The following is a 27,647-nucleotide window of genomic DNA, read 5'->3' as shown; positions in this document are numbered from 1 at the left end:
TTGCAATAATTTATATTTAATTCTCATTTTTCCCCTGCCATATAAACTTAGAGATATCCCTCTGCCATTGTTTAAACTGAGTATCAGTTGCAAGTATTGGTAATATTTGAAACAGGAAGAGCATCTTTGGTAAAACATTCATCTTAATCACAGAATTTCTACCCAGTAATGATAAATGCAATTTGTCCCATCTTAAATTAATCTTTTTTGATACCCTTCCAGGAGGCACATGGTTATTTTTGGGGGAAAAATGTGTTTGAATTTGTTAACGTAACCCTCGAATATTTCACTTTTTTCTCAACCCTAAAACAGGAGTTTTTAGTCAGTATATCACCATCCTGTGGTCATATTCTTAATCAACATTGATGTTTTCTGCTTATTAATTTTGAAACCGGCCAAGGACCCAAACTCATTTAGTTTCCTCATCAAGTGGTCTATATTATTTTTTGGGTCTTGCAGAAATATCACCAAATCATCAGCAAAGGCCCTCAATTTATAAACTTCCTTCTTAACATTAATACCTTTTATTTTCTTGTGTTGCCTGATACCTCTGTTCAGGACTTCCAACACCAAAATAAACAACAGTGGAGACAGCGGACATCCTTCTCTTGTACCCTTTTTGAATTTCACATGAGTTAGTTAGATCACCATTAATAACAATTTTGGCTTGCTGTAATATAAAACTTTGACCCCTTGAATAAAATTCCTCCCAAAGTCCATTTCTTGCAGAACTTTAAACATAAAGACCCAATTTAAGTTGTCAAAGGCTGTCTCCGTATCTAGAAATACTAAAGCTGCCGGTTGTTCGTTGTGGTATTGTAAGTATTCAATAACATTAAAAATCATTCTCATGTTATTCCTGTCTTTTGGGCAGAAAGTCAGCTTGGTCATCAATGAATATATATCTGTAAAACCTTTTTTAGTCTTTCTGCCCAAATTGCAGTAAATAGTTTATAATCCTTATTTAATAATGAGATTGGTCTGTAGTTCTTTATCATCATGGCATCCTGACGCTCCTTTGTAAGAAACACAATATTAGCTTCTGTCCATGTTGCAGGTATTTTCCCCCCTGTAATATAACATCCGTTACATCCTTTAATGGCTGAAGAAGTTGAACTTCAAAACATTCATAATATTGACTTGTAAATCCGTCTGGGCCAGGGGCTTTGGCTGATTTCACTTTTCTTATAGCTTCTGAAATTTCAAAGGTAGTTATTGGATCATTCATAAATTGTCTCTGAGTTTGTGACAAATTCAGCAAATTTTATCTGAGCAAAAATAGTCATCTAGTTTTGACCTAACTCCTGCATCCTATACAAATTAGAATAAAAATTGTGAAAAGATTTTTTTTAATCTGGTTGTTATCAGTTATTACTTTACCCTCACAATTTCCCCCCCCAATCATTTTCTTTTCCCTCCCCTTTCTTAATCTATATGCCAACCATCTCCCTGGTTTATTTGCAAACTCAAAATGTCTTTGCTTCACATAACTCAATTTTGTTTCTATTTCTTGGACTGTTAACATAGATAGTTGTTGGTGTAGTAAGTTAATTTGGTGCAGAATTTTAGGGTCTGTAGGTGACTTTTGCAGATCAATTTCTTTCTCTCTGGTTGCAAAATTCTATTTGCTAAGTTTTTAAAGGGCCATATCATATTGATCCTTGAGAAAGAGTTGTATTCAATAATGTTTTTGCTGTGCTTATTTTTAAATGGGCACATTTCATGTCCTGAAAGATCTTATATCCCCACTTCATTATTACCGGTACGTTTTCAATTTTTTCTGTTTCCGTGCCTTTTATCATCTCTTGTCCTATCTTAGCCATTCTATCCTATTCTACAAATTTCTGCATCCTTAAATTGTAGGTCATCTTTCTCATTGAAGATTTCAGCATTTTCTGTCCTGCAACTGCCATGTATTCTTTAAAAAATCTGAAAAACAAAATGTCTTTTAAAAATTTGATTGCACATATGAAACTTAATATTTTTCACCATATCACCACGTCAGTAATTCCCTGCAGGTAGAGAGTCTATTTTGTCTGCAGTTAACTGGATCTGAAAGAAATTAATCTGTAAAGAAGGAAAACCTGGCCTTGCTTCTTCTAGAATGGGCTTAGATTGAGAAGAGGAGCAATATTTGGACTGGCAAGCATTCATGCAGATATGTGGTGGTTTCTGGCTTGTGGCACTTATTTGTGGATCAGCAACATCTTCTGAAGTCCACCTTCGGACTATTTCTATCTATCTATCTATCTATCTATCTATCTATCTATCTATCTATCTATCTATCTATCTATCTATCTATTTATCTATCTATCTATCTATCTATCTATCTACCTACCTACCGTCACACACACACACTCACACATACACACACATATGGTCAGTTGCTGATCATCTTAAGTTGAGATAGAGTTATTTAACTCCCCCAATTTAATCCTTAGCTCTAGGGATGTGAAAAGCTATTCTCCCTGGAAGTTGTCATATTATAGTGAGCTGTCATTTTAAAAGGCCTTTCAAAGGGTACATTTTTTTCTTATATTTTCCCATTCTCCCATCTCCTTTTATATTGGTCTGCTATACTTCCTGGATACCCATATGATATTTTGATTTTTTTCTTTCAGATAAAATTCAAGGCAACTTAAATTTGATAATTTATGAGTAGTAGTCTTAGGGATTGCAAAAAGGCAAAGAGAGGCTCAAGCTGTACAAAATTCAGCTGTAGTTTGATTTCACTTAAGGAAAGGACATATCTTTAAGGCAACTTTGAGTTCACTATGTCCATTTGTGTCTGCATTTTCTCCTTCCCCTGCTTTTGTTATATATTGTCCCCAGTGCAGTTTGATATAATAGCTAGGCCTTGGACAAATTACCTTATCTTTTGCCCCACATTTTTAAAGATGGAGCCCTTTGAATTTTTATTTAGTCACTAGTATTCCAAAGTTCTACTGGAAGTTTTAGTGCATGATAAAATATACTAAATTTGCTTTTGTGTTAGATTCTGCTACAAAACCTTTTCTTGATTATATGGTGTAAATTGTTTCAGATGGAAGTGCCTTGTGTTAAATTATCTGTGTAGTACTTGTTCCTGCAGCTGGATGTTATTAGATTGATTAGATCCAGGTGCAGCCATTGTCTGTAATGAAAAACGTTTGCTATTTCTATTCCCCTCTCATTTGCTTACTTGAATTTCTGTGAGGCTGAGATGGAAAAAGCTGTTGGAATATCTTATTGTAGTTTCCCATAATTTCCAGGGTACAGGTGATCCTCATTTACTGAGCATAATTGTGATTGGCAACTTGGTTGCTAAATGAAGCAGTTGCTAAGTGAAACTGTCACTGTGCTTACGATTGTACAGCAGCTTTCCTTTGTTTTACAGACCTGCCAAGGTCTGTAAAGTTACTTTTCATCACTGTCATAACTGCAAATGGTTGCTAAACAAAGCAATAGCTAAAGAAGTACTATCAGTAAGGGAGTACAAACTCAGGGGCTTTATAAATGATTTACTTTTGAATATGTTTCTATAAAGTGCTGGTTAGAAGATGAACGAATGGCTCTTTGATTTGTTAGCTGTGCATGATTGTTTTTGTCTTATATTGATAGAAATCTGTCCACGTGATCAATACTGTCCATTCACTTTTATCTTCCGTCTTCTATTTTCCTAAACCTGTTCAGCTTTTTCTAATTTATTATTTGTGTTATCTCCATTGTATATAATAAATAAATACTGTAGGTTTATTATCTCTTGTGTCAGAAATATAGGAACTAGAAAGGGGAAATACTTTCACCGCATCTCCCCAATATATGAATAATTGCTTACTGAATTTTACCTCAAGGGACTAGTCTTCCTTTATCTAGGCCAGGACAGAATGATTGGTTCATCTTGCAGTCCCTCATGCTCTTAGCAACTGCACCTACAGTAGTGGCCAAAATTGTGGAAACCTTTTGGGAAAAGTGTACAGTGGAAATGCCACCTTTGGTTAAGTTTCCACCAATTTTTCTTCTAATTTCTTTATAACTGTAGCCTTGTTTACTTAATAATACTATTTTACATTGCTTTCTGGGCAACCAGTCAACTCTTTGCACCATTACCTTAATTTTATTACATTTTACAAGCTCACTAAATGAAAGAACACAAAAACCCTCAACCAACTTGATAGCGATTACATAACACACTGAAAAATGTCCTCCTTTCAGCTTCAATACATGACATCAATAACTGAATCCTACTATGATCTGATTGGCTCACTGCCAAAACAAGATGACACCTGATTGGCTCATGCTCATTGGCTACAATCAGATGAAGGAAAGCTACCTGATATCAACCTAAGCAAGTTGTGCTTCCTTTTTCTGGTTGGCTATAACGTTTCATAGGATACAGTACAGATAATTGAACAAACTTGGATGCATTACATTCCTGATTAAATTATCTTTCCATTGATATATAATTTTATGGTACTATTCCCAAAAAAGTGTTATTAGCCATCAAACCTCAAAAATACACTTTTCCCAAAAGGTTTCCACAATTTTGGCCACCGCTGTAGATCCATAGTTTAGAGATTTGTCTTTCCTTTTTTGCTTGCAAAAGCCAAATGTTTGCTTATGAGCTTAGAACAAATAATAGAGCCAAGTTATTATTTCAATGGTAGCAAGATTCAAACTTTACTTGCTGGTGTTATTCAGCTAATAGTGGCAATTAGCCTGGTATTGGACAAGAGGTTTTTGGAAGGCTAATTTCAGTGATAGAATTCTGTTAGACTGCAGTTTGAAAGAACAGCTGATGTCTAACCTTGAAAATGGTAGAGTTTGCTTTCTCTTTACATGGTCTCTTACCATATATTCTCTCAATGTTTGCTTTATTAGAGTAGACCTCAACTTACGAATGTAAAGGAGCCTGCCCATTATTGCCACAAGTCATGACAGTAATTTAAGTGAGGTGACCAAGTGATTGCCTCAGTTAACAACCCCAATCCCTGCTTTCGCTGTTGCAGTAGTTAGTGCATGGGGTATCTCGGGATGGGGGAGGTCCTGGCCTTCACTTAGCCCAGGCCTGCACTTCAGCACCTCCCCAGCTTACATGCGGCCTGCCCTGAGCCTCCTGCGGTCTCCCCCATCCCCTAAATCACCCTGTGCTTTGCTTCCCTCCCCTTGTTTTCCTGAAGCCGAGGGGCCATCTTTCCAACTCCAGTGTCCCTGCAAGTCTTGGGCTTAGTGTTTTTCATAACTGCTGGTTCTCCCCATTCTCCATTCCTTACATTTTTGGTAGATCTTTGGTCTGGCTCCTCCACACTGTCTTCCAAGACAGTGAAGGCTGCAGGGCACCCACTTCCAGAACTGCACCATGTGACGTCCACTGTATAAGGGAGCGTTGCTCTCTGGAGCTCTGGAGATCACATTCAAGGAGGAGTACTGGCTCTCTTGTCTCCCTGGAGGTTGTATGGTGCCATTGCCAAAGCTGCTCCAAAATGGTTTCTGCTTCCGGGATGGCCTAGGTGGCTTCCACTGTACAAGGAGGCTGTGTTCAGGAAGGAGAGCCAGCTGATCTGTTCCTCGGCCTCCCTATACAGTGGAGGTTGCATGGTGCTGTGCTGCATGTGGGCAGCAGAGGCCAGAATTGGCAGAGGCCAGAATTGGGTAGGAAGACCAGGTAGTGGAGCAACAGCTCCCTCAAAGATCTGCTAAAGAGAAAACTATATTTAACAGAATAACAGAGTTGGAAGGGACCTTGGAGGTCTTCTAGTCCAACCCCCTGTTCAAGCAGGAAACCTTATACCATTTCAGACAAATGGCTGTCCAATCTCTTTTCTTAAAAGGCTCCAGTGATCGAGCACCCAACAAATTTAATGTGAAATTCTTTAACATCATATTAAATATGATTACATTTCATTGTTTATTTGATATACATTCCCCTTTTTTATATTGACCTCAAGGTAGTGTACAGAGCACTCCTTTCTCCTTTTCCTCACAGTAACAACAAAATTATGACATAGGTTGGGCTGAGAGAGAGAGAGAGAGAGAGAGGGGGGGGAGGGTGGTTTCCCTTGGCTCAGGTTGCATAAACCTGGATTTTCCCAATGCAAGTTCATTAACAATTACAAATGATTGCTCTTAATTTACATGTTTAATGTTCTCCTTGCCTGACAATAAAAATTACTATTTGGTAGCATTTTTGTAGAACCCCAAAATCTGGGGTCTCAAGATTTGCCTGTCTGATTGAATACGTAAAAGGTTCTGTCCATTAGAGGAATCTTGTGTCTCTGTTGTCGTTGACAGATCTCTTCCTGATGAGTGAATCCTGATGCCTGGCCAGGATAAACCTGTGCAAGAGAGGAGAAATGCTAAATTGCTTGATGTAATTGCTCAATTGCTTGTTTCTGATGATATGCTTGGGCAATTTCTTACAACCTTTGTTAGTCATATTTTCAGTGTCCTGATTTCCAGACTATTAATAGCATTAATTCTAGGTGCCCTGCTCCCTTTTGTGAAGGGAGGTCAGGTCCTTTAGCTTACTAAGCAGTTGAACCAGGATGGGGGGTATCACCTGTAACCAAGTGGAATAATTTTTGAGACTGCTATTGTGAATGGAGTAATGAAAACCCAGTTGAACTGCTTGCCAATCAAAAAGACAGATATTTTCCTCTGTTGCATCCACACACAATAGGGCAGGGGTGGCGAACCTTTTAGAGACCGAGTGCCGAAACTGCAACCCAAAACCCACTTACTTATCGCTGGGTGCCAGGTGGGCGTGGCTGACTGGGTGGGTGTGGCTGTGGTGGTCATGGAAGATTGGGTGGGTGTGGCCAAGGTGGATGTGGTCACCTCAATGTTTCTTGTGGAGAGGGACACCTGTGGGGGGGGTGGGCAGGGTTGGTGGAGCTCCAGGAGGTCTCTGGCAGGTGGGGCGGTAGGCAGGAGACTCACCCTGTGGGGTGAGGTGAGGCAGGGTGGGGGTGCCATTGCCATGGGGCAAGGCAAGGGCTGGGGCAGCTGCTTCCTGACACCATTGGCCCCCGCACACAGAGGCCAGCGTGCGCATGGGGGCCAATGGTACCTGTCAGTAGCCACACCCTGCTGGCCCCTCGACAGGCGCACTCTGGGGCTCCGCAGCCCGTCACCAGCAGTTCAAAGAAGCCGTCTCCGAGATGGATGGTCGGCCAACAGCTGAGGAGGCGATACAGTGGGTTGTGCCTGGGAAAAGGAGAGCATGCGAGGCCAGGAGGGACGGGATGGGGAGGAGGGAAACCAGCTGTGCCGGGATGCATCCGGCCTTGGCAAATTAGCAGGCGGCTGGTTGAAGAGGGACAGTTGCCACCTCCGGGGCATGGCGCAGGTGCCCACAGAGAGGGCTCTGCCGCCTCTGGCACCCATGCCATAGGTTCGCCATCACTGCAATAGGGCATCATTGCATTTCTCTGCTGGGCATCATCTTTTCTCTTCTGCACTCTGCAGCATTTTCTTTAGCAGATTGTCGAGGAGAGAACTGGAATAGTTGGGAGCATGCTCTGAAAAAAAATGTGTCTTTCTTTGTGGCACTGTTCTATATAAATTTGGTCTTCAGTATTGATGCACGCCATAAGGATCCAACTTTGGTAGCTGCTCATCCTACTATAATAGATTCTTCGGTAGATGTAGATCTCAAAGATGTGAGCGTGGAGAGGATATGTTGGAAATGAGAGTTGTAGAGCGGGTATGTAGATATTTGACCTTCATTTTTTTTAGTTCATTGAGTCATCCAAGATGGGTATAATTCCTAGTCAAGATAAATGATCAGTGCCTCCTTGAAAGAGAAGTTTTTCTCTCCACTCCATAAAGGAGAAAAGCAACAGTTCTTTATTGTATAAACTGTCATGTAACCTGGGCATTTGTATATTTATAAGCCATCACATATTTAGCCAGGCTGCTAACTATGATACAAGGTGCAGGAACCATATAATTCCTGTGCTGAAAGCTTTGCGCTGGTTGGCAGTTGGCTGTTGCGCCCAGTATGTTTGCATTGACTTTTTAAGCCCTGAGTAGCTTAGATTCTGACCTTTCTATGAGTTTGTGTCTCTTTTTATGAAGCTGTGTAGTTGTTAAGGTCAACAGGAAGGGTTCTTTTAATGTATGGTTTAGGTGTCATCTTTCTGGCATTCCCTTGAGAGATGTGCTTGATCCCTACTCTTTCGACTCTTTTGCCAGGATTTGAACTGTTAGTATGATTTCAGTAATTATTTTATTTCTGTTTTAACATATATTTGCAAATTGTTTTTTTATTAAAATTTGTCTTACATTTTGCTAGCCACTTTGAGCATTGCCAGAGCAAAACTAGGCTATGCACCCAATAGGAAAATCATAAAAAAATAAATACATAAATTGGGACAAAAATTATCTTTTAAGTAAGTGGCAAAGTGTTTTCAAGCGAGATAAAATCATCCCCAGATGTTGAGTTTGAGAATTCCTAGTATAGATTATAAATCAGGAATTTATACTGACCTTTTGAGTCTTCCTCTTGATGCTACTGTTTTTTGTGTTTGAACGATGAATAGTGGAAGTGAGAGCACTGAAATGACACGTGTTCAATTAATCTGGAACAAAGAATAATAGAATATATTGTACATGTGTACATAATAGTACTTATTGTAAACGGGGAAGGGCAGCTTTGTCTCACTGGAAAGCAACGGAGAATCCTGCCAGTTTAGCTGCAAATTACAGAAGCAAAAGCTTTATATTTTTTCTCAAGGGAAGCCGATTTGATGCACCAAGGGAGTCTTAGTCCTGTTGGCTTTAGCATGGAATGATAGTTCCATTTATACTTTAAACAAGCAGAAGTAAAGAGACTATAAATATATAACCGTCAGCTCCATCCTGTTTGCTGTTTCAGTTCCTGAGTTCCTAAGCTTCTGTTACAGATCAGAAGAGCACATTCCTGGGCAGACCATTTTGTCTGTCTATAAAATATTTTCTTACTTTGCATCACGTCTTCCTCCCAAATCCTTTAGAATGAGATACTGAATGAACTGGGAAGTGATGACCTCACCTCCTAAACCAGGGGTAGGCAACCTCGGCTCTTTTATGACTCATGGACTTCAACTCCCAGAATTCCTGAGCCAGCATGGCTGGCTCAGGAATTCTGGGAGTTGAAGTCCATGAGTCATAAAAGAGCCGAGGTTGCCTACCCCTGTCCTAAACCAATTCAGTGCTCTTCTTTTGTACTGATTGATTATGCTTCTATCCAGTGCACATTCATTCAGTACTCGTTCATGCTTTTACCTACCTCTGCCTGCTTTATCATGCACATTTATCCTGTTCTGTTTTATTCAACATATTTTTATGTTGCTCCTGACATACCTCAAAAATGCTCGTTACTCTATGAAAATTGGGACTTCTAATCTAGAGAATACCTTGCCAGACGAACTTACCTTAACTTAACTTAACTTAACTTAACTTAACTTAACTTAACTTAACTTAACTTAACTTAACTTGGCTAAAAAGTATGAGATTGAGAATTCAAGTCCTGCCTTAGCCATTGAAAGCCAGTGAGGTGACCTAATGGCCAGTCACTCTTTCTGTTAGCCCAACCCATCTCACAGGGTTGTTGATGGTCAGGAAAATCAAAGGAGGAAGGTGTGCTGGATACAGTATGTTCACCAACTTGAGTTATTTGTGAAAATAATAAAGACGGGATACAAATAAGTAAAATACTGGGGCACTAAAATACAAGGAGGTACTTGCCAGTGTCCTGAAACATATTTAGGATACAACTAATTTTCTAAACCTCACATATGATATTATTTTCTTGCAGAAGTTTTGACCACAGTCAGATATTAAAATCCTTTTGTCTGGACTCTCGTTTAGTACTTTCTTAATCTTCACATTTTTTTTTAAAATTCCTTGGAGGGAAAAATCTATTATTATCTCACATTATTAATGATGATCGGGTTCTATAAGTTGTGTTTTGAATCAAGTCTTTTTATATAGGGTGGCCTTTGCTCTTGAACTCAACAGCTGGTTAAGAGCTTCAAACTGGTTTTGGCTTTTTGTTTTAGTTCATAGTGAGATAAAAGTTCAAATCCACACAGAACCTTTTATTGCTGATATATGTTGTGTCATTCCTGCAGAATGCTGTTGGCATTCCAGTTTAGTGCTGAGGCTGTGATGTTTGCTTAAGAGGATTGGTGGCCAGAAATAAGCCTTAGTGTCTAATCAGACACAGGCCCAGCCTGGGAACAGTGCCACGATATTTATTGCGTGTGCATTTCTCATAAGCAAGATGGCTACATCCTGAGGACGGGGTTGCAGGCTAAAAGATAATCAGGCTATTAGCAGAAAGTCTGTGTCTCTATCTGGAAACATTTATATTCATGTCAGCCTAGTGAAAAGGCAACATCTGGGTAGCTGTGAGACATTCTGAACCAAATGGGGAATCTCTGTGGATGTGTCAGGGCTGACAAAGAAGAAAAGAGTTTGGATCCTGCAAGAACTCCTTTACGTCCTCCAAAACGGCCTGCTGAAAAAAAGTTCTTAGCGAGACGTTCTCGAAGGAGATGGGAAGAACAGCCCCCTGAAAAGAGTAAGAAAAAAAGTGGAAAAGAAGAAAGCAAAACAAAGATTTCTGTAGAGGAAGCAAAATATTCCCAGGAAGCGTCATTGGATAATAAGTCTGTTACATGGAAGTTTTTGACAGAAAGAACTGACCGGTTTGTGAGTAGCAAAGTTGCAGTCGATCTTCTTAAAACAGAGGCCATCAGTGATTCATGCACCAGATATGATGCTTATAAAAGAACTGTTGGTGAGGCAGAAGTGAAAGGAAAAATGTTGCTGAAAGAAATAGGGATAAATCCAGAAAAAAAGGAAAGAGAATATTTCTGTGAAAGGATCGTGAGACAGTTACCATTCCAGAAAAACAGAGAACCACTGCATTTGAAAAAAGAGCCCAATTCAAGCAAACAGCCTGGAGATGATGCATTAAACAAAGATCATTTTAGAACTGTGGGGGATGCCTCAGAATACAGTTTGCATCTATTGGAATTTCATGCTCAGAATTGTTCACAGCAAGTATATCCTTATTCTGAAGCTTTGCCTTTTTCAGTGGAAAATGCAACTTCCACCATTTTACACAACAGGAGCAAGGTAAATATGTTACAGAATTAACCCAGTATAAAGTGACAGGCGAACATAGACAATAACAAAGACTTAAAGTATTTAATTTTGAGTTAGCAAAACTTTTTGTTGGCTGTTGCAGACTGAACATTCCATCAAATTGAAAATTCTAATTGTAGTGTTTTACTGAGATTTGGAAAAATTGTTCCAATGCATTTTTTTAATATTTTGAAAAACAGCAACATGAATAATTTTGAGAAGGCCCCTCTTAAAAATAGTTAGCTCTGTTATACCGTGAATATTTTTCAACGAAATTGTGTTTACTGAGCTTATTGGATGCATTGTTTTACGTAAGGGAGTACAGTGCAAAAGCTGTACACCCCAAATTTGTGTTAAGTTTCAGTTCTGAGGAGATTTTGGCTATGCAGTTGTTACCATCCCATTAAGCTTCATATTTATTTGTTCATCACATTTTGGGGGGGGGGGAAACAAGCCATCTCCCTTAGAGCGAATGAGAGTAGAGTAGCAGGCAGGGCTTGCTGTCATATGTAACCTATATGTGAAAGGAAGATTAGGGTTTTGATTCCCCAATGTGCATTTTTAAATGACATTTTTTCCCTTAAATTTGACAACAATATGCTAATGGATAAGGTTTTTTTTCCTTCCTTGTCAAACTTCCATTTATCAAATAATATAAAATTCAATGTTTTCTTCCTCTGAAGTAAACCACAATACATTTTTTTTCATATGTGCTTATTCAATTGTTCTCGTACTTTAGATTTTAGGCACAAAACACTGAAGTGAATGTACTTCATGCAATAGTTACTTGTATTTAATTCCAAGATGAGAAATACCCTGTTCTTGTGTGGACACAACAACAGCAAGACGAAAACCCCTCACTTCTTCAGTCATATACATTTTTGTTTCAAGCTCTCTCTCTCTCTCTCAGCATGGTCTTTTCCTACAAAGTAAATACCTTGGGCTTGGCCTTCGTATGAGGCCATTCCTTCTGTACTTTGCTCCAAAGATCTGAGCTGAATCATTTCCATGCGACTTAACCCTTGCCCAAGTTATTGATACCTGAAACTGAATCCTATCTCAGTCTCAGGGCAGTAGTGAATTAGTGCATGGTTTTATGATGGAGTGATCAAAGGGCAAAGATTTATGAAGTTGTTTAAGCTACCCTTCCGAGACCTCTTGAGTTTGCAAAGTGCATCCTGAATCCTTGTCCCTTGTCAACTGTATCCATTAGTAACACGTACAGCATTTTCCTGTGGCGAGAGAAACTTGGTTTTTTGTTTTGTTTTTATCCTTTTGCTTCGGGATAAGTCAGAGGGGATTATAGATTTAGAATCATGGAATGTAAAGATTGGAAGGAATCTTGGGGATCACACTGCCAAGCGCACATTTACACTTAACACTTACCACACTTAGAGCATTCCCCAAGGATGGCTTACCAGTTTCTGCTGAAAATGGAGAGTCCGTCATCTCCCACAGTAATCTGCTGCGCTGTTGGAACAGCTGTGGCCACTAGGAAGCGCTTCTCTGTGTTTCTAAGGTTTCTGTTTGACCTTGCTGCCCAACAGATGAGCTGGTATTGCTGTCCTCCAGGTTATAGTTTAATCAGGTGCCTCCCAGATTTCCATCGGGGTGGGGGAACCCCCTCCCTCCAATGTTTCAAGTAGCTTATCGGAATCATGCTTGTTAAAAGAAAACAAACTCCTTTTCAAATCTCTCTCTAGGCCTAAGCTCCCAATCAATAAGCTAGGAGAAAGCTTATGTTAAAGAACCAGAAAGAAATATAGAAAGGATCACTTATGCAAAAGAATTATTTTTTGTTTTGTTTTGTTACTGCTGTGGCTTTTGATGAGTTGAGAGAGGGAAGAGAGCTCAAGCAGTCAAATCTATCAGCGGAAAGCAGGGCTTTATTTTTTTTCCTAATCTTAACCAATTGTTTGGAGACATATTTCCTTCACTCCCATAAGTCTGTGGCACTAGGGAGGATAGGAAAAGCTAGACTTTCATTCCTCAGCGAGGTTTCTCTCTCCCCCCCCAACCCCCCAAAATCGTTTTGGATAGAGTACAACAATGGAGCATCGTTTTGGATAGAGTACAAAAATGTAAGAATTCTAGAGGTAGAAAGAGATCAATGACTTTTCTACCTGTGAAGCAATATGGTCTACTCTGATTCTCCCACGTTTTCCATTTGCTGTTCGTCGTCATTGGTGGAAGGCCTGGTTTTAATTGTATGAAGTTCTGATGATCATCTTCCATTGTATGAAGGAAGATGAAAGATGATCTCTGTGCGTTGAAGACCGTTGTAGGGGTGAGAGAGAAGAGTAGTGTAGTGACCTTTGGAAACTGCAATCCACTCCATGAGCTTGGGCTTGGAAGCCCAATAAATCTTTAGCAACTACAGTTTAAATTCAGATTCCTTTATTTTGTTTGCGTTGCTGGTGCATGCTATTTCCCAGAGGCAGTGCCGATGTAACTGACAGTCTTGAGAATTCTGCTGCTTCCAAAAGTCACTTTATGAAGAGGAAGCAATTGCGCACTGGTTCCGCTGCGTTGTTTCTGAAGTACACAGTTGTTGACAGTCATTCAACTGTAAAGTATGCCAAAGGTTTAGTCCATTTCTTATTGCAGTGAGCAGTAAAGAAGGTACTTCTTTCAGTTCAGATTTTGTCAGAATATAGGGGAATGGTTATGCTGTTAACTATATTAAAAAGGCATAAGGGAAAGGAAAATGTGATACCTATTTGTAGGATACAGTGTGATCTACTTGAGTACAGGTAGCCCAAAGTTCCTGTTTCTAAGTGAAACATTTGTTAAGTGAGTTTTGCCCCATTTTGCCCCTTTCTTGACACAGTTGTTAAGTAAATCGCTGCAGTTGTTAACTTAGTAATATGGTTGTCACATGAATCTGGCCTCCCCATTGACTTTGCTTGTCAGAAGGTGGCCAAGGTGATCACGTGACTCCAGGGCACTGCAAACGTCATAAAGATGAACCAGTTGCCAAGTAGCTGAATTTTGATCATGTGACCATGGGGATTGCGCAACAGTCATAAGTGTGAAAAGCTTTAATAAGTCGCTTTTTTCAGTGCTGTTATAACTTTGGTCCTTAAATAAACTGTTGGAAATCGAGGACTACCCGTAGATTGTTTTAATAAGCTGTCTTAAAGGATCATTTTAGGTATCTCTTTAATCTTGGGAGTTTCAGTGCTTTTGCTTTTGAAAATGCTAATGTTCAAGGTTTTATAATTTCCCTTGATTCACAGAACTTGGTGGAGCCTTGGTGGAGCAGTGGGCTAATGCCTCCTTAAGTAACACCAGCTGCCTGCAATTAGTGCAGGTCCGCATCCCACCAGGCTCAAGGTTGACTCAGCCTTCCATCCTTCCGAGGCAGGTAAAATGAGGACCCAGATTGTTGGGGGCAATTAAGCTGACTTTGTAATAATGCCGCTTGGGGTGTGTGTGAAAGCCCTAACAAGCAGGCATATACATAGAATGAAGGCTACTGCTAAGCTTGTAAGCCGCCCTGAGTCTTCGGAGAAGGGCGGGATATAAATGGAATTAAAATAATAATAAAAAAAGAACTGATTGGAGGTAAGGATCAACGCTATCATATGCATTGCTGGCTTTCTTTGCTGAATGTACACAGGTAGCCCTGGACTTACAACAGTGACTGTTCAAAGTTACAGTGGCAGTGAAAAAGTGATTTATGACCAGTTTTCACACTTGACAGTTGTAGCATCCCCATGGTCATGTGATCAAAATTCAGATGCTTGGGAACTGACTCATATTTATGACGGGTCACGGGATCCCCTTTCGTGGCCTTCTGACAAAGTCAACGGGGAAGCCTGATTCACTTAACAATAGTTTGACTAATATAACAGCTACAGTGGTTCATTTAGCAACTGTGGCAAGAAAGCTCGTAAAATGGCACGAGCTCACTTAACTAATGTTTCAATCAGCAACAGAAATGTTGGGCCCAATTGTGGTCATAAATTGAGAACTTCCTGTAGTTAGGAGTATAACAAGTTGACATTCAGATGAAAGCTGGGTTTTTTGCTTTGGTGTGGTGCGTTCAAGTCATTTTTCGCTCATAGCAATCCAAGGGACAAAATCCCTGCCATTTTCTTTTCAAGATTTCTGCAAAGGTTTTTCATTACTTGCTTTTTAGTGCAGAGGGAGAGAGAGAGAGACTGACCCAAGGTCACCCAGCTGGCTTTCTGCCTAAGGCAGGACTAGAACTCACAGTGTTCCAGTTTCCAATCCAGCCAACACTCCAGAAGTCAGGCTTAAGATACAGAAGGATCTTGACAGACTTGGACATTGGGCTCTATCTAACAAAATGAAATTCAATGGTGAAAAAAATAAGGTTCTACATTTAGGCAAGAAAAACCAAATGTATAGGTATAGTATAGGGGGTACCTTGCTCAATACTAGTAACTTTGAGAGGGATCTCAGAGTCCTAGTGGACAATCACTTAAATATGAGCCAGCAGTGTGCTGCAGCTGCCAAAAAAGCAAACACAGTGCTAGGATGCAGTAACAGAGGGATAGAATCAAGATCACGTGAAGTATTAATACCACTTTACAATGCCTTGGCAAGGCCACACTTGGAATGCTGCATCCAGTTTTGGTCACCATGGTGTAAAAAAGATGTTGAGACTCTAGAAAAAGTACAGAGAAGAACAACAAAGATGATAAGGGGACTGGAGGCTAAAACATATAGGGAACGGTTGCTGGAATTGGGTATGTGTAGTTTAACGAAGAGAAGGAAGAGGGGGGACATGATAGCAGTGTTCCAATATCTCAGGGGCTGCCACAAAGAAGAGGGAGTCAAGCTATTCTCCAAAGCACCTGAAGGCAGGACAAGAAGCAACGGATGGAAACTAATCAAGGAGAGAAGCAACCTAGAACTAAGGAGAAACTTCCTGACAGAACAATTAAATCAGTGGAACAACCTGCCTCCAGAAGCTGTGAATACTCCAACACTGGAAGATTTTAAGAAGAGACTGGACAGCCATTCGTCTGAAATGGTGTAGGGTTTCCTGCCTGAGCTGAGCGTTGGACTAGATGATCTTCAAGGTCATCTATTATTATTATTATTATTATTATTATTATTATTATTATTATTATTATTATTATTATTATTATTATTATTATTATTATTATTATTAACCATAAAAGGTAAAGCTTCCCCCCGCACGTGCGTGCTAGTCGTTTCCGACTCTAGGGGCTGGTGCTCATCTCCGTTTTAAAGCCAAAGAGCCAGCGCTTGTCTGAGGACGTCTCCGTGGTCATGTGGCCGGCATGACTAGATGCCAAAGGCGCACGGAACGCTGTTACCTTCCCAGCATAGTGGTCCCTATTTTTCTACTTGCATTTTTTACGTGCTTTCGAACTGCTAGGTTGGCAGAAGCTGGGACGAGTACCAGGCGCTCCCTCTGCTACGCGGCACTCGGGATTCGACCTGCCAAACTGCCGACCTTCTGATCAACAAGCTCAGCGTCCTAACCTACTGAGCCACCGCGTCCCTAACCATGTTGTTGTTGTTGTTAGTTGTGAAGTCGTGTCCGACCCATCGCGACCCTATTGACAATGTTCCTCCAGGCCTTCCTGTCCTCTACCATCTTCTGGAGTCCATCTAAGCTCACGCCTACTGCTTCAATGACTCCATCCAGCCACCTCATTCTCTGTCGTCCCCTTCTTCTCTTGCCCTCAATCTTTCCCAGCATTAGGCTCTTCTCCACTGAGTCCTTCCTTCTCATTAGGTGGCCAAAGTATTTGAGTTTTAGCTTCAGGATCTGGCCTTCTAAAGAGCAGTCAGGGTTGATCTCCTCTAGGACTGACCGGTTTGATCGCCTTGCAGTCCAAGGAACTCGCAGGAGTCTTCTCCAGCACCATAGTTCAAAGGCTTCAATTCTTTGGCACTCAGACTTTCTTATGGTCCAGCTTTCACTGCCGTACATTGCAACTGGGAAGACCATAGCCTTGACTATACGCACTTTTGTTGACAGGGTGAGGTCTCTGCTTTTTAGTGTGCTGTCTAGATTTGTCATGGCTTTCCTCCCGAGGAGCAAGCGTCTTTTAATTTCTTGGCTACAGTCCCCATCTGCAGTGATCTTGGAGCCCAGGAAAATAAAATCTGTCACTACCTCCATTTCCTCCCCATCTATTTGCCAGGAATTGAGAGGGCCAGATGCCATTATCTTGGTTTTCTTAATGTTTAGTTTCAACCCAAGTTTTGCACTCTCCTTCTTCACCCGCAACAAGAGGCTGTTTAGTTCCTCTTCACTTTCTGACATTCACTTTCTAACCATACTAGCTCCCTAAAAGTAATTTAGACATTCTGTATTTGATCATTCTTCCTATAGCAAAGATTGTGTATTTCTAAATACATGTTAGGGAGTGAGCAAGAGGAAAGAATTGTTGTTATTGTTGTTCACTTTTGATGCTTGTCAGAGGTTAAATCTCCCTGTTCATATAAAGGTAAAAGTAAACCATCTTTAAGGGAAGTTTGACTTCTCATGACTTAGTCGTGTAACTTTCTTGGCATCAGAACAGAAATGATTTGTCCTTGTCTTTTGGAGGGTTGCTATTACAATTTGTCAATCTAGCCTTCAACCCTAACGTTCCTAGTAATCTTCCACCTAAACACTAACCTAATCTATTGGAGATCAGTTGTAGTCTTTTAAGTGCTGTCACTTAGCAGATAAAAAGTTAAACCTTAAAAAATATTCTAATGTAATTTTTCTCCCGTTCTGTTAGCCGCTGCAGGCTGAAAGCTTTGAAGTGATCTGATTTTTCCAACGAGAAATCCTGAATATTTTAAAGTGGTAAAATCTCTACAGACAAATGACCTATTTCTTAGCTACATATTTCAGAATCTCTTTTTCTTTCATCTTCAAAGTACTTCATTTCATCCATTGAAAATAATGGTGTTCGTACGCTGTCATCAAAAGATGCTATAAAAACTTGAGGGGTGGGTGGAGTGGTTCACCCTGGTTTTCTAAAAAGACAGGAAATTACTGCCCAAAAATATTTTTCTACTTCATGTTAACATTTATTGTTGGCACTGTTCCAACTGCCTTGTTCTCACAAGATAATGTTCCAGTACATTCTTTAGGCCTACTGCTCCTTGTTATTATTTGCTCTTATGCCCTAATGTATTTTATCTTAATTGTGCTCTTAATTTAGGTGACAAAAAATGGGGGGATTTCATTGTGATTTCCATCTGATGGAAACATCAGCTTAGGGTCCATCTGTTGATAATAATAAAAACACATACACCATCCGACTCCCAGTGACCCAGGGATAGACCTGAATTAATACATTTCCCTACTACACTATTCCTCGTTTAGTGACCATTTCAGTTAGTGACCTTTTGCAAATACAGCACTAATAAACTGATTAAAAAATTCATTTTCTGACCAAATTTGGTGCACCTGACAGCAATGCATGCCAGAGTTGGGGTAACAATAGAGAATAACACTTAACTTTATCTGAATGAGACAGCTGTAACCTGTGTTCTTTGCAGCATCTGTATCTTGATCTCTGCTGTGTTTCCTTAACAACAATTTCCCTTAATGGTTCCTGGAATAAAACTTGGTCGCTAAATGAAGAGTACTCCCATACAGTAGAGTAGAGGCTCTTGATTCAGTTCAGTTACATTACAAGGCTTCTTGCTAAGGTGAAGATGATGATGTCATCCATTCAATCGGGTTCGATTCTTGGTAATTCTGTGGGCCAGGTGTCTCCATGCCTTCTGATCTTGCACTACTTCTTTGAGTTGTTTGGCTTGGGTCAGCCTTGATGGTGTCCAGCCACCATGTTCTTCGGTGGTTTGCTTTCCTTTTAACATGAACTCTTCCAAGCATAATTGCTTTCTCCAGTAAATCTTGCTGAGGTGTCTGTGACATTTGGAGATTTTATTCCAAATAACTTGGAGTTATTTCAGCTCTTCAATAGTAATGATATTTTCTCCACCCTAATATTAGTAGAGTGGGGAAAACATGAGGTATGGCTGATTGTATTGCTATTAGTCATTTTATTCTGTATTCACTTGACTGATTTATCCTATTTTCATACAGATTTCTGATATCCATGTTACTGGAGAGTCAGAGGATATGTCTGCTAAAGAGCGATTGCTTCTTTGGACGCAACAGATAACAGAAGGTTATGCTGGAGTTCGTTGTGAAAACTTCACGACCTGTTGGCGAGATGGGAGATTATTTAATGCCGTCATTCATAAATACAGGTATTTGCACTTTTGTTAAAAATGTATGTGGAAATAATTATTCTGAGGAATTAGAAAGTTGGAAAGATTTATCATTAAACCTGAGGTCTGTTTGGTAAAGCATGCCTGGTGCATTGTAGCAATTAGACCAGCGGTCCCCAACTTTTGTGGCTTGGCGGCCCAGCTCTGGGGGAGAGGGGAATTGGGCCGTGCGAGTGGAAGGCTGACGTGCATGCAGGAGCAGCGGGCTGGCGTGCACATGCATGCACTTGCAACTCAACTTGCGCAAGTTGAGCTGCGCCTACATGTGCGTGCACAACAGCCTGCCAGGCACTCATGTTGAGCTGCATGCATCTGCTTGCCGCCGGCCTGCTGCTTGTGCTGACCAGTTCCAGTTAGGCCATGGCCCAGTAGTTGGCTGCGGCCTGGGGGTTGGAGATCCCTGAATTAGACAATGGTCTTTTGGAATCAAAGAGGTCATCTTCTTGGCAGTCCAGCTTGGGGGAAAGAGGGGAACCGGGCCGCGCAAGTGGAGGGCTGATGTGCATGTTCATACACTTGCAACTCAAGTGTTTGCACATGCATTGACATCAAGACTCTGATGTCATATTTACAGGTTACATTATTTAGAATTTGCCTTCCCAGGCCTTGATATTGTTGTCCAAATGTGGGTCAAAGACTCAGCAAAAACATTGCCTCCGGTCAGGGAATGTCGACTGGTGGCCCCCAGGGGGAGGGCCTTCTCTGTGGGTGCTCCGGCACTATGGAACCAACTGCCGGTTGAGCTATGGATGGCACCGGACCTCCGCTCCTTCTGCCGCGGGCTGAAGACCCACTTCTTTGAACTAGCTGGTCTGGCCTGATGGGGGAGGGTCTTTTTAACGGGTTTTTATTATTTTACTGTCATTGTATTTTAATTGGGCATTGGTTTAATCTTTTTTTAATTTTTGTACTGTTATTTATTTATATATGCCCTGTTAACCGCCCTGAGTCCCTCGGGAGAAGGGCGGTATAGAAATTGAATAAAACCTAAACCTAAACCTAAAAATGTAAAATATCAAGATATCGGACGTATTATAATGAAACCGCATTTTAACAGATCATTTGGGGTGGAGGCATATGTGATATGCCTCCTTAAGTAACACCAGCTGCCTGCAATTAGTGCAGGTTCGAGTCCCACCAGGCTCAAGGTTGACTCAGCCTTCCATCCTTCCGAGGTAGGTAAAATGAGGACCCAGATTGTTGGGGGCAATTAAGCTGACTTTGTAATAATGCCGCTTGGGGGGTGTATGAAAGCCCTAATAAGCAGGCATATACATAGAATGAAGGCTACTGCTAAGCTTGTAAGCCGCCCTGAGTCTTCGGAGAAGGGCGGGATATAAATGGAATTAAAATAAAAAAAATAATAATTTCTACTTAAAAATCTCTAGTGATGGAGCACCCACAATTTCAGAAGGCAAGCCATTGATTAATTGTTTTCACTGACAGGAAATTTCTCCTTAGTTTTAGGTTGTTTCTCTCCTTGCTTAGTTTCCATCCATTGCTTCTTGTCCTGGTGCATAGGTTGACCCTCTCTTCTTTGTGGCAGCCCTTTAGATATGTGAACACTGCTATCATGTCACTCCTTTGCATTAAAGTAAGGTAAAGGTAAAGGTTCCCCCGCACATGCGTGCTAGTCGTTTCCAGCTCTAGGGGCCGATGCTCATCTCCGTTTCAAAGCCGAAGAGCCAGCGCTTGTCCGAGGACGTCTCCGTGGTCATATGGCCGGCATGACTAGACGCCAAAGGTGCACGGAACGCTGTTACCTTCCCACCGTAGTGGTCCCTATTTTTCTACTTGCATTTTTACGTGCTTTCGAACTGCTAGGTTGGCAGAAGCTGGGACGAGTAACAGGCACTCATCACTCTGTTATGCGGCACTTGGGATTCGACCCGCCAAACTGCCGACCTTCTGATCGACAAGCTCAGCGTCCTAACCCACTGAGTCACCGTGTCATTAAAGTAGACATGCCCAATTCCTGCAAGTGTTTTTTGTATGTTTTATCCTCCAGTCCCCTAACCATCTTTGTTCCTCTTCTCTCTCTCTCTCTCTCTCTCTCTCTCTCTCTCTCTCTCTCTCTCTCTCTCTCTCTCTCTCTCTCTCCCCCCCCCTCCCTGCCTCCCTCTCCAATCTTGTACAGCTTTCAATTGTTTTATGGTGTTGCTTTTGATGGTATCTAGCCATAGTGATTTTTGGCTACTTGCTTCCTTTTTACCACTGACCATTACAAGCATAATTGCTTTTCCAGTGAGCTTGATCACATGATATGTCTGAAATAAGTAAGGTGAAATTTTGTGATTTTTGCTTCCAGAAATATGTTTGATTTTTTACGCTCCTGTACTTGCTTGAGGTCCCAAGCCCAGATGGGGAGAGTTGAAGTAAGATCCAGTGACTTACTGTGTAAAAACCTTACCAAGAAAATATTATGGAAAGGCTTTCAAATGAATCAAGTTGGATTTCCTTCCACCCCTAAAAGTATAAGCGTTTACGGTTATAGTAGAAAAAGCTAAGCTTAAGAAGAATTGAATGCAGAAAAAAAATACTGTTACTGATTATTTCTTTCACTTGAGGATGAGGTCTGTATGCAGTAAGTTTGAATAGGTTTTATGCACATAGTAAAAATGCACATTGCCTCATGAATATGGAATGAAATATGTCTTGTTTATCAAGGAAAGCTTTTCACCAGTTCTTGTGAAATCTCTGAGCCAACAGTCAGGAGAAGCGTATAAAAACCATAAATACCAGCCATGAAAGTATTGTGTAGCAATAAAAAGAAAAATCGAGTTGCACAGGGGAAAATAAAGACACTTATAATAAACTGATTAGCAGCAAGCACACCTGGTCTATTGTGCGGAGACTACAGGAAGGCTGTTGAAAAATGTGGGGACATGATCCACAGCAGTAAACAAATAATAAAAATCCCAGCTCAGGAGACTGAGGATAGATTGCAATTGTATTGAGTAGATGAGAGATTAACTCAGAGCCTTTTTGGCCCTGCCGAGAAGCTCCTTGGCTCTTTAGGTTGAGCTTCCGATGAAAACCGGTAGCAATCCCCAAGGAGAGGAAGAGAAGCTGTTCAGAAATGGAGATCACGCTTCCCAGATTTTGTGAGGCAAACAGAGCTGTGTGAGCTACCAGATCCATTAAAACATGGCAGAAGTCAAGGCAAAGAATTTTAGGTGGGGAAAGTTTGCAAGATGCAAGTCTTGCTTTAAGGCAAACAAGTCACATATATATATAGCAGAGGTCTGGAACATTGGTTTCATGCCAGCCCACCAGGCAAGGGTTGTACGCTCTGTACGATGGCAATTGTTAAAACATGTTTCAGGCTATCAAGATCTAACTTGAATACATTCCTCCAGGATAGGAGAAGCAAAGATGCCAACGTTTGCCGCAGCATGTCAGTTGCCTCTAGCTACAAATAGGGGAAGAAACAAAATATTACTAAGTGTCAAGCCTTGGATTGCTACAGGATACATTTGAAAGGAAGAAGTCATCTATTATGTTCACCTTCAAGTTTCTGCTTGCTCTCTCTCTCTCTCTCTCTCTCTTTTTTTTTTTACTGTGCAGCTTATCCTTGCTTTTTCTCGGAGCAGGGAAATAAAAGCTCTGCTCGGGAAGAGAAATTTGGTAAGCTTTGCTTCTAGGTTTCTACTTTTCTGCTGCAGGGGAGTCACTTAACATCAAACTTTTCAGATTGAGAAAAGGAACAGAGTTTCAGGTGGGAGTCAAATGGATTCCATACAGCACGACTTGCACCCTGCAATGCTGTAAAATTTTGTGAGCGATGGATCTTGATCCAAAGAACGTTTAGCAGCACAGTTAAAATCAGGATAATTTAGGAAATATTCCCTTGACGAAGACGGTTCTTCCTTCCCCGCCCCAATATATTCCAGGGAGTATGTAAAACTTAAAAATAGATAGATGACTGGCCAGATCACAATGTTAAGGTCACTGCTTCTTTAACCACAATTTTGCAGGAGTTTTTATTTTTTTAGTTCTGATGCTCCCCCCCCCCAAAAAAAAATCACATTGGACTAGCTTGTGACTTTCTTATGGTTCACTTTGGATCTATCAGAACGATTAAGTTCTGTTATTCTTTTAAGAGGAATCATGGTATGATGTTGCAAGATAGAAATCCTGTCCATTTGCTGTGGATATGTGAATATTGGCGAATAAGCTGACTATTGTGTACTATCAGGAGGTGGTGTCTCTGGTCTTCCTTCTTTAGGGAAAGTTGTTGAGAAAGTGGACTGTAGTTAAAGAGGAGCCTGGAGCAAGTGGATTATCGAAATCCATTTCAGTTTCCGGCTGGGATTTAGTATGGAGACAGCTTTGGTTGCACTTCGACATGACCTATGGTGATGACCCTATGATGGCAGTGAGCTTTTGATACTGTCAATCATGGTGTCCTACTGGACCAGTTGGGGGAACTATTTTAAGGTGGTTCTTCTTCTTTAAGAGCCGGTTTTTATGGTTATTGACTTGTGGGGACTTGGGCAAGGTCACTCCCTAGGGGCCTATTTTGTGGGATGACGCAGGTTTCCTTTTTGTTTATCATCTATATGAAAGCTCTGGGTAAGATCATCTACAGGTCTGTGGTTCTCTGTCCTCAGTATGCTGATGATAACCAATTATAGCAGCTACCCAAGGCCTACCAAATGAGCCTTGTGAGATTCTGTCTTAGGGCCTGGCGGCTATTTAAACCTGGATGGGAAGGGATGGGATCTGATTAAATCCTACTCAGACCTCATGGATGTAGATATGAGGGCTACCTGAATATTGGAATAGTTTAGCCTTAATTTTGGATGGGGTTGCACTCCTGGATTCACACCTCCTATTGATGAGCAGGTGGCAGTTTTGGCCAGGAAGGCCTTTGTACAACTTTGCTTGGTGCATCATATGCCATTTTCTGGATCTGGAGGCCCTTCAGACAGTATTCATGCACTAATCACCTTTTAGCTTGACTACAGCAATGCTTTCTTCATAGGCTTGCTCTTGAAAGCCCTTGACTGCCCTTTAGCAATTGTCTGGATTTGTGCAGATAAGATACAGCTTGAGGAACTTTCTAGTTGATGGAACAAACTTTTTAAAAGAACATTCAGTGAGAAGATAAGGAACTAGGGCAGGGACCACCAAGGGGTCCAGGACAACTCGCCATGGCTAACTTGCTGTAGGATAACTCATTGCGAGACAAGATTTACATTAATATCGAAGAAGTGGTGGAACAGAATCATTTAAAAAAAGAATGCAAAAGGAGGGACAAAATGAAATGTGAATGACAAAAATAAAAACTTTAATTTTTTAAAATAATTAAATTGTATTGTTGAATTATCCAGTGCCTAATTGGTCACGGTGAGTTGACTGCAGCAAATTGGCCCATTCCACCATCACCATGCTATGTAAGTTGCAGAAACACAAATGCCAAGTCCTTTCAATTGTACTTTCAAGTATGTGTGTATATCTATATATCTGACAGGTATAGCTATGTCAAGCTATTTAGGTCTCATCAGCCAGCCACATCGTTCTGAGATTCGAACCTGGGCTGCTTGAACAAGCCATGGCCAGGAGGGCCTTTGCACACCTTCAGATAGTGCACCAGTTGTGCCCATTCCTGGACTGGGAGGCACTGCTCACAGTAACTTATGCCCTTGTAAATTCCAGAATAGACTACTATAACGTCAGGGTGCCCTTGAAGACGATTCAGAAATTTCAACTAGTGCAGAACGCAGCCATGGGGATAGTAACTGGTGCCAGATATACAGTACATGTAACACCATTCCTGCATGAGCTACACTGGTTACCAGATGCAATTCAGGGTGCTGGTGATTACCTACAAAAGCTCTATATGGCTTGGTAACCAGGATACCTGAGGTATCACCTTTTTGCAAGAGTCTCTACCCATCCAATTGGATCAAATAGGATGGACATGTTGCAGATCACATCAGCCAAAGAATGCCGGCTGGCAGGGACTAGAAAATGAGCTTTGTCTACAGCAGCCCCTGCTCTGTGGAACAGGTTAGCCTTCCGTAAAGCTTTAATGACTGGCAATGCTTCGGAGCCTGGGGCTCTACATGCGCCAAGGGCCCCGCCTCCTGGCTGTGTCGTTAACTGGCCAGATGTTTTGCTTGCATGCACTCAACGTAGACATTTTAGTGGGGTTTTTTTTAGTATTTAAATGGTTTTTACAGTTTTTATTGTTTCAACATTGTTTTAAACTATTTTAAAGGTGTTTTAAAGGTTTTATTTTAATACATGTTTCTGAGCCACCAGAGCTGTTGGCTGAGATGGGTGGCTATAGAAGTCAAATAAATAAATAAACCTGGTAAATTTGCACTTTGTATACTTTGTATACATTAGTTGTGTTTTTTTTAAAAGGAAGTGAGCGCATAAATCATACTTCCGTTCTCCTTTGCAGCCAGAACAACACAAATCCCAGGGATAAGACTGAATGGGACAATCCCACCAGTCACCTGAATTACAGACAAATAAGTAGATGTTTCCAACCATATCTCCTGAGCCCACTTCCTTCATGTACCATCTACTGCCTGAATGGGAGGTTTCTTCCATTTTCCAAGGGCAAATATTATTTCCGTGTCAGAACACCATGACCTGACCTCAGCCTGTCTCGGTAATGGGCTGTCTACAAAGTGTGTGTGTGTGGGGGGGAGGTTCTGCTTAGAAACAATAAGAAGGGCATCACGTAATGGGATGCAGGCCATGTGGATGTGCTTTATGTAAGAATGAAGATGAAATTCCTTCAGTTGGATAGGAAACAATGATAATCAAGAGAATGAATGCCTTTTCATTTAGTTTTTCTTAGCTATACAGTGGTCCTCAACGTGCAGCCATTCGTTCAGCAACTGTTAGAAGTTACAACAGTGCTGAGAAAGCCCAGCTTAACCACTGGTCCTCACGTGTCCGTTGCAGTGCCTCCATAAGTCACATGGTCAAAATTGGGGCATTTGGCAACCACTTTGCATTTACAAACATTGCAGTGTCCCAGGGTCACATGATTTGCAACCTTTCAGCTGGCTTCCAATAAGCAAAAATCAATGGGGAAAGCCCGAATTTGCTTAACAAGCGTGTGATTTCCATAATGACTGTGGTAAACAACCACTGCAATAAAGGTTATAAAAGTGGGTGAAGCTTACTTAACAACCACATCACTTAGCAAGTTCCAGTTGTGGTTGTAAGTTGAGGACTACCTGTATACTAATTAAACTGCTTCAGGCAGACTATTTTTACAAACCTCTCCCCTGCCTCTCTCCCATTGGTATTACATATATAAATAAAATATCCAATTGTGCAGTTTATGTCTCAAAAATAAAACATATGGTTAATAATAATAATAATATAATAATAATAATAATAATAATAATAATATGCTATTGCTGTTTCTCATGGATGAGATATACTCAAGAAAAAACCTGAGCAGTATGAAAATTAACAGTAAGTCAGTAGGCAGATGCAAATACAGAGCAGGTTTAGCTCTACCTCAAATGGAGTTGTCCTTGCATTATAAACTTCGTCTGCCTGATTTTTGCATAATTAATCAGTAAACTCAGCATGACATAATGGAATGATAACAATTTCTGACAGTGGAGCCTCTCACTCAAAGGTGGGCAAAACCACTAATTCCTTTTTCAGTCATACGTATTAAAAGAAACAACCATGTGCATGTTGGGGCATGGTGTTTGAGTGTGTTGAGTTGTTTCTCACTTCAGAGAAATTCATGGATGTCTCCATTGCCAGTCCATTATTACCCTTTATGAATACAGAGGTCAGGTGTATGTTTCACCCGTGTAAGCATTCGCTAATTGTAGTGATCGAAACAAAAGCTTTCCATTTCCAGCCCAGGTTTTCTGCTGACAAAATAATGGGGCTATGCACTGCTTTGGGTTCAATTCTGAAAATAAGTTAAGGAGCACATAAAAACGTGAATAATAATAATAATAATAATAATAATAATAATAATAATAATAATAATAATAATAATAATAATAATAATAATAATAATAATAATTTTATTTATATACCGCCCTTCTCCCGAAGGACTCAGGGCGGTGAACAGGGCAGGTATATAAAAAATACAAAAATACAAAAGTTAAAAGAAAATTAAACATATGCCCAACTAAAAACAATAAATACATATTAAAATAACAATAAAAACCCAACCCATCCCCCATCAGGCCAGGCCGGCTTGTTCAAATAAGAGTGTCTTCAGATCGCGACGGAAGGAGCGAAGGTCGGGCGCCATCCGGAGCTCAACCGGCAACTGATTCCAT

At 40.7% G+C, this 27,647-nt stretch overlaps 1 protein-coding gene across 1 annotated transcript in view; it reads left to right on the top strand.

Moving 5' to 3' along the window:
* DST (dystonin) overlaps positions 1–27,647 on the top strand; it is a gene marked incomplete at its 5' end in the record, with an annotated part of 334,605 nt that overhangs the window by 108,688 nt on the left and 198,270 nt on the right. Inside the window, one exon of the mRNA XM_083349122.1 lies at positions 19,175–19,341. Within this exon, the coding sequence (XP_083205248.1) occupies positions 19,175–19,341 (167 nt within the window). The remainder of the gene's footprint in view (positions 1–19,174; positions 19,342–27,647) is intronic.

Source organism: Vipera ursinii (genome assembly GCF_947247035.1).
Source record: "Vipera ursinii genome assembly, chromosome: 1".
In the NCBI taxonomy this organism is placed as follows: domain Eukaryota; kingdom Metazoa; phylum Chordata; class Lepidosauria; order Squamata; family Viperidae; genus Vipera; species Vipera ursinii.
The sequence above is the reverse complement of the archived record's forward strand: the minus strand, read 5'-3'. Positions and strand labels throughout refer to the sequence as shown.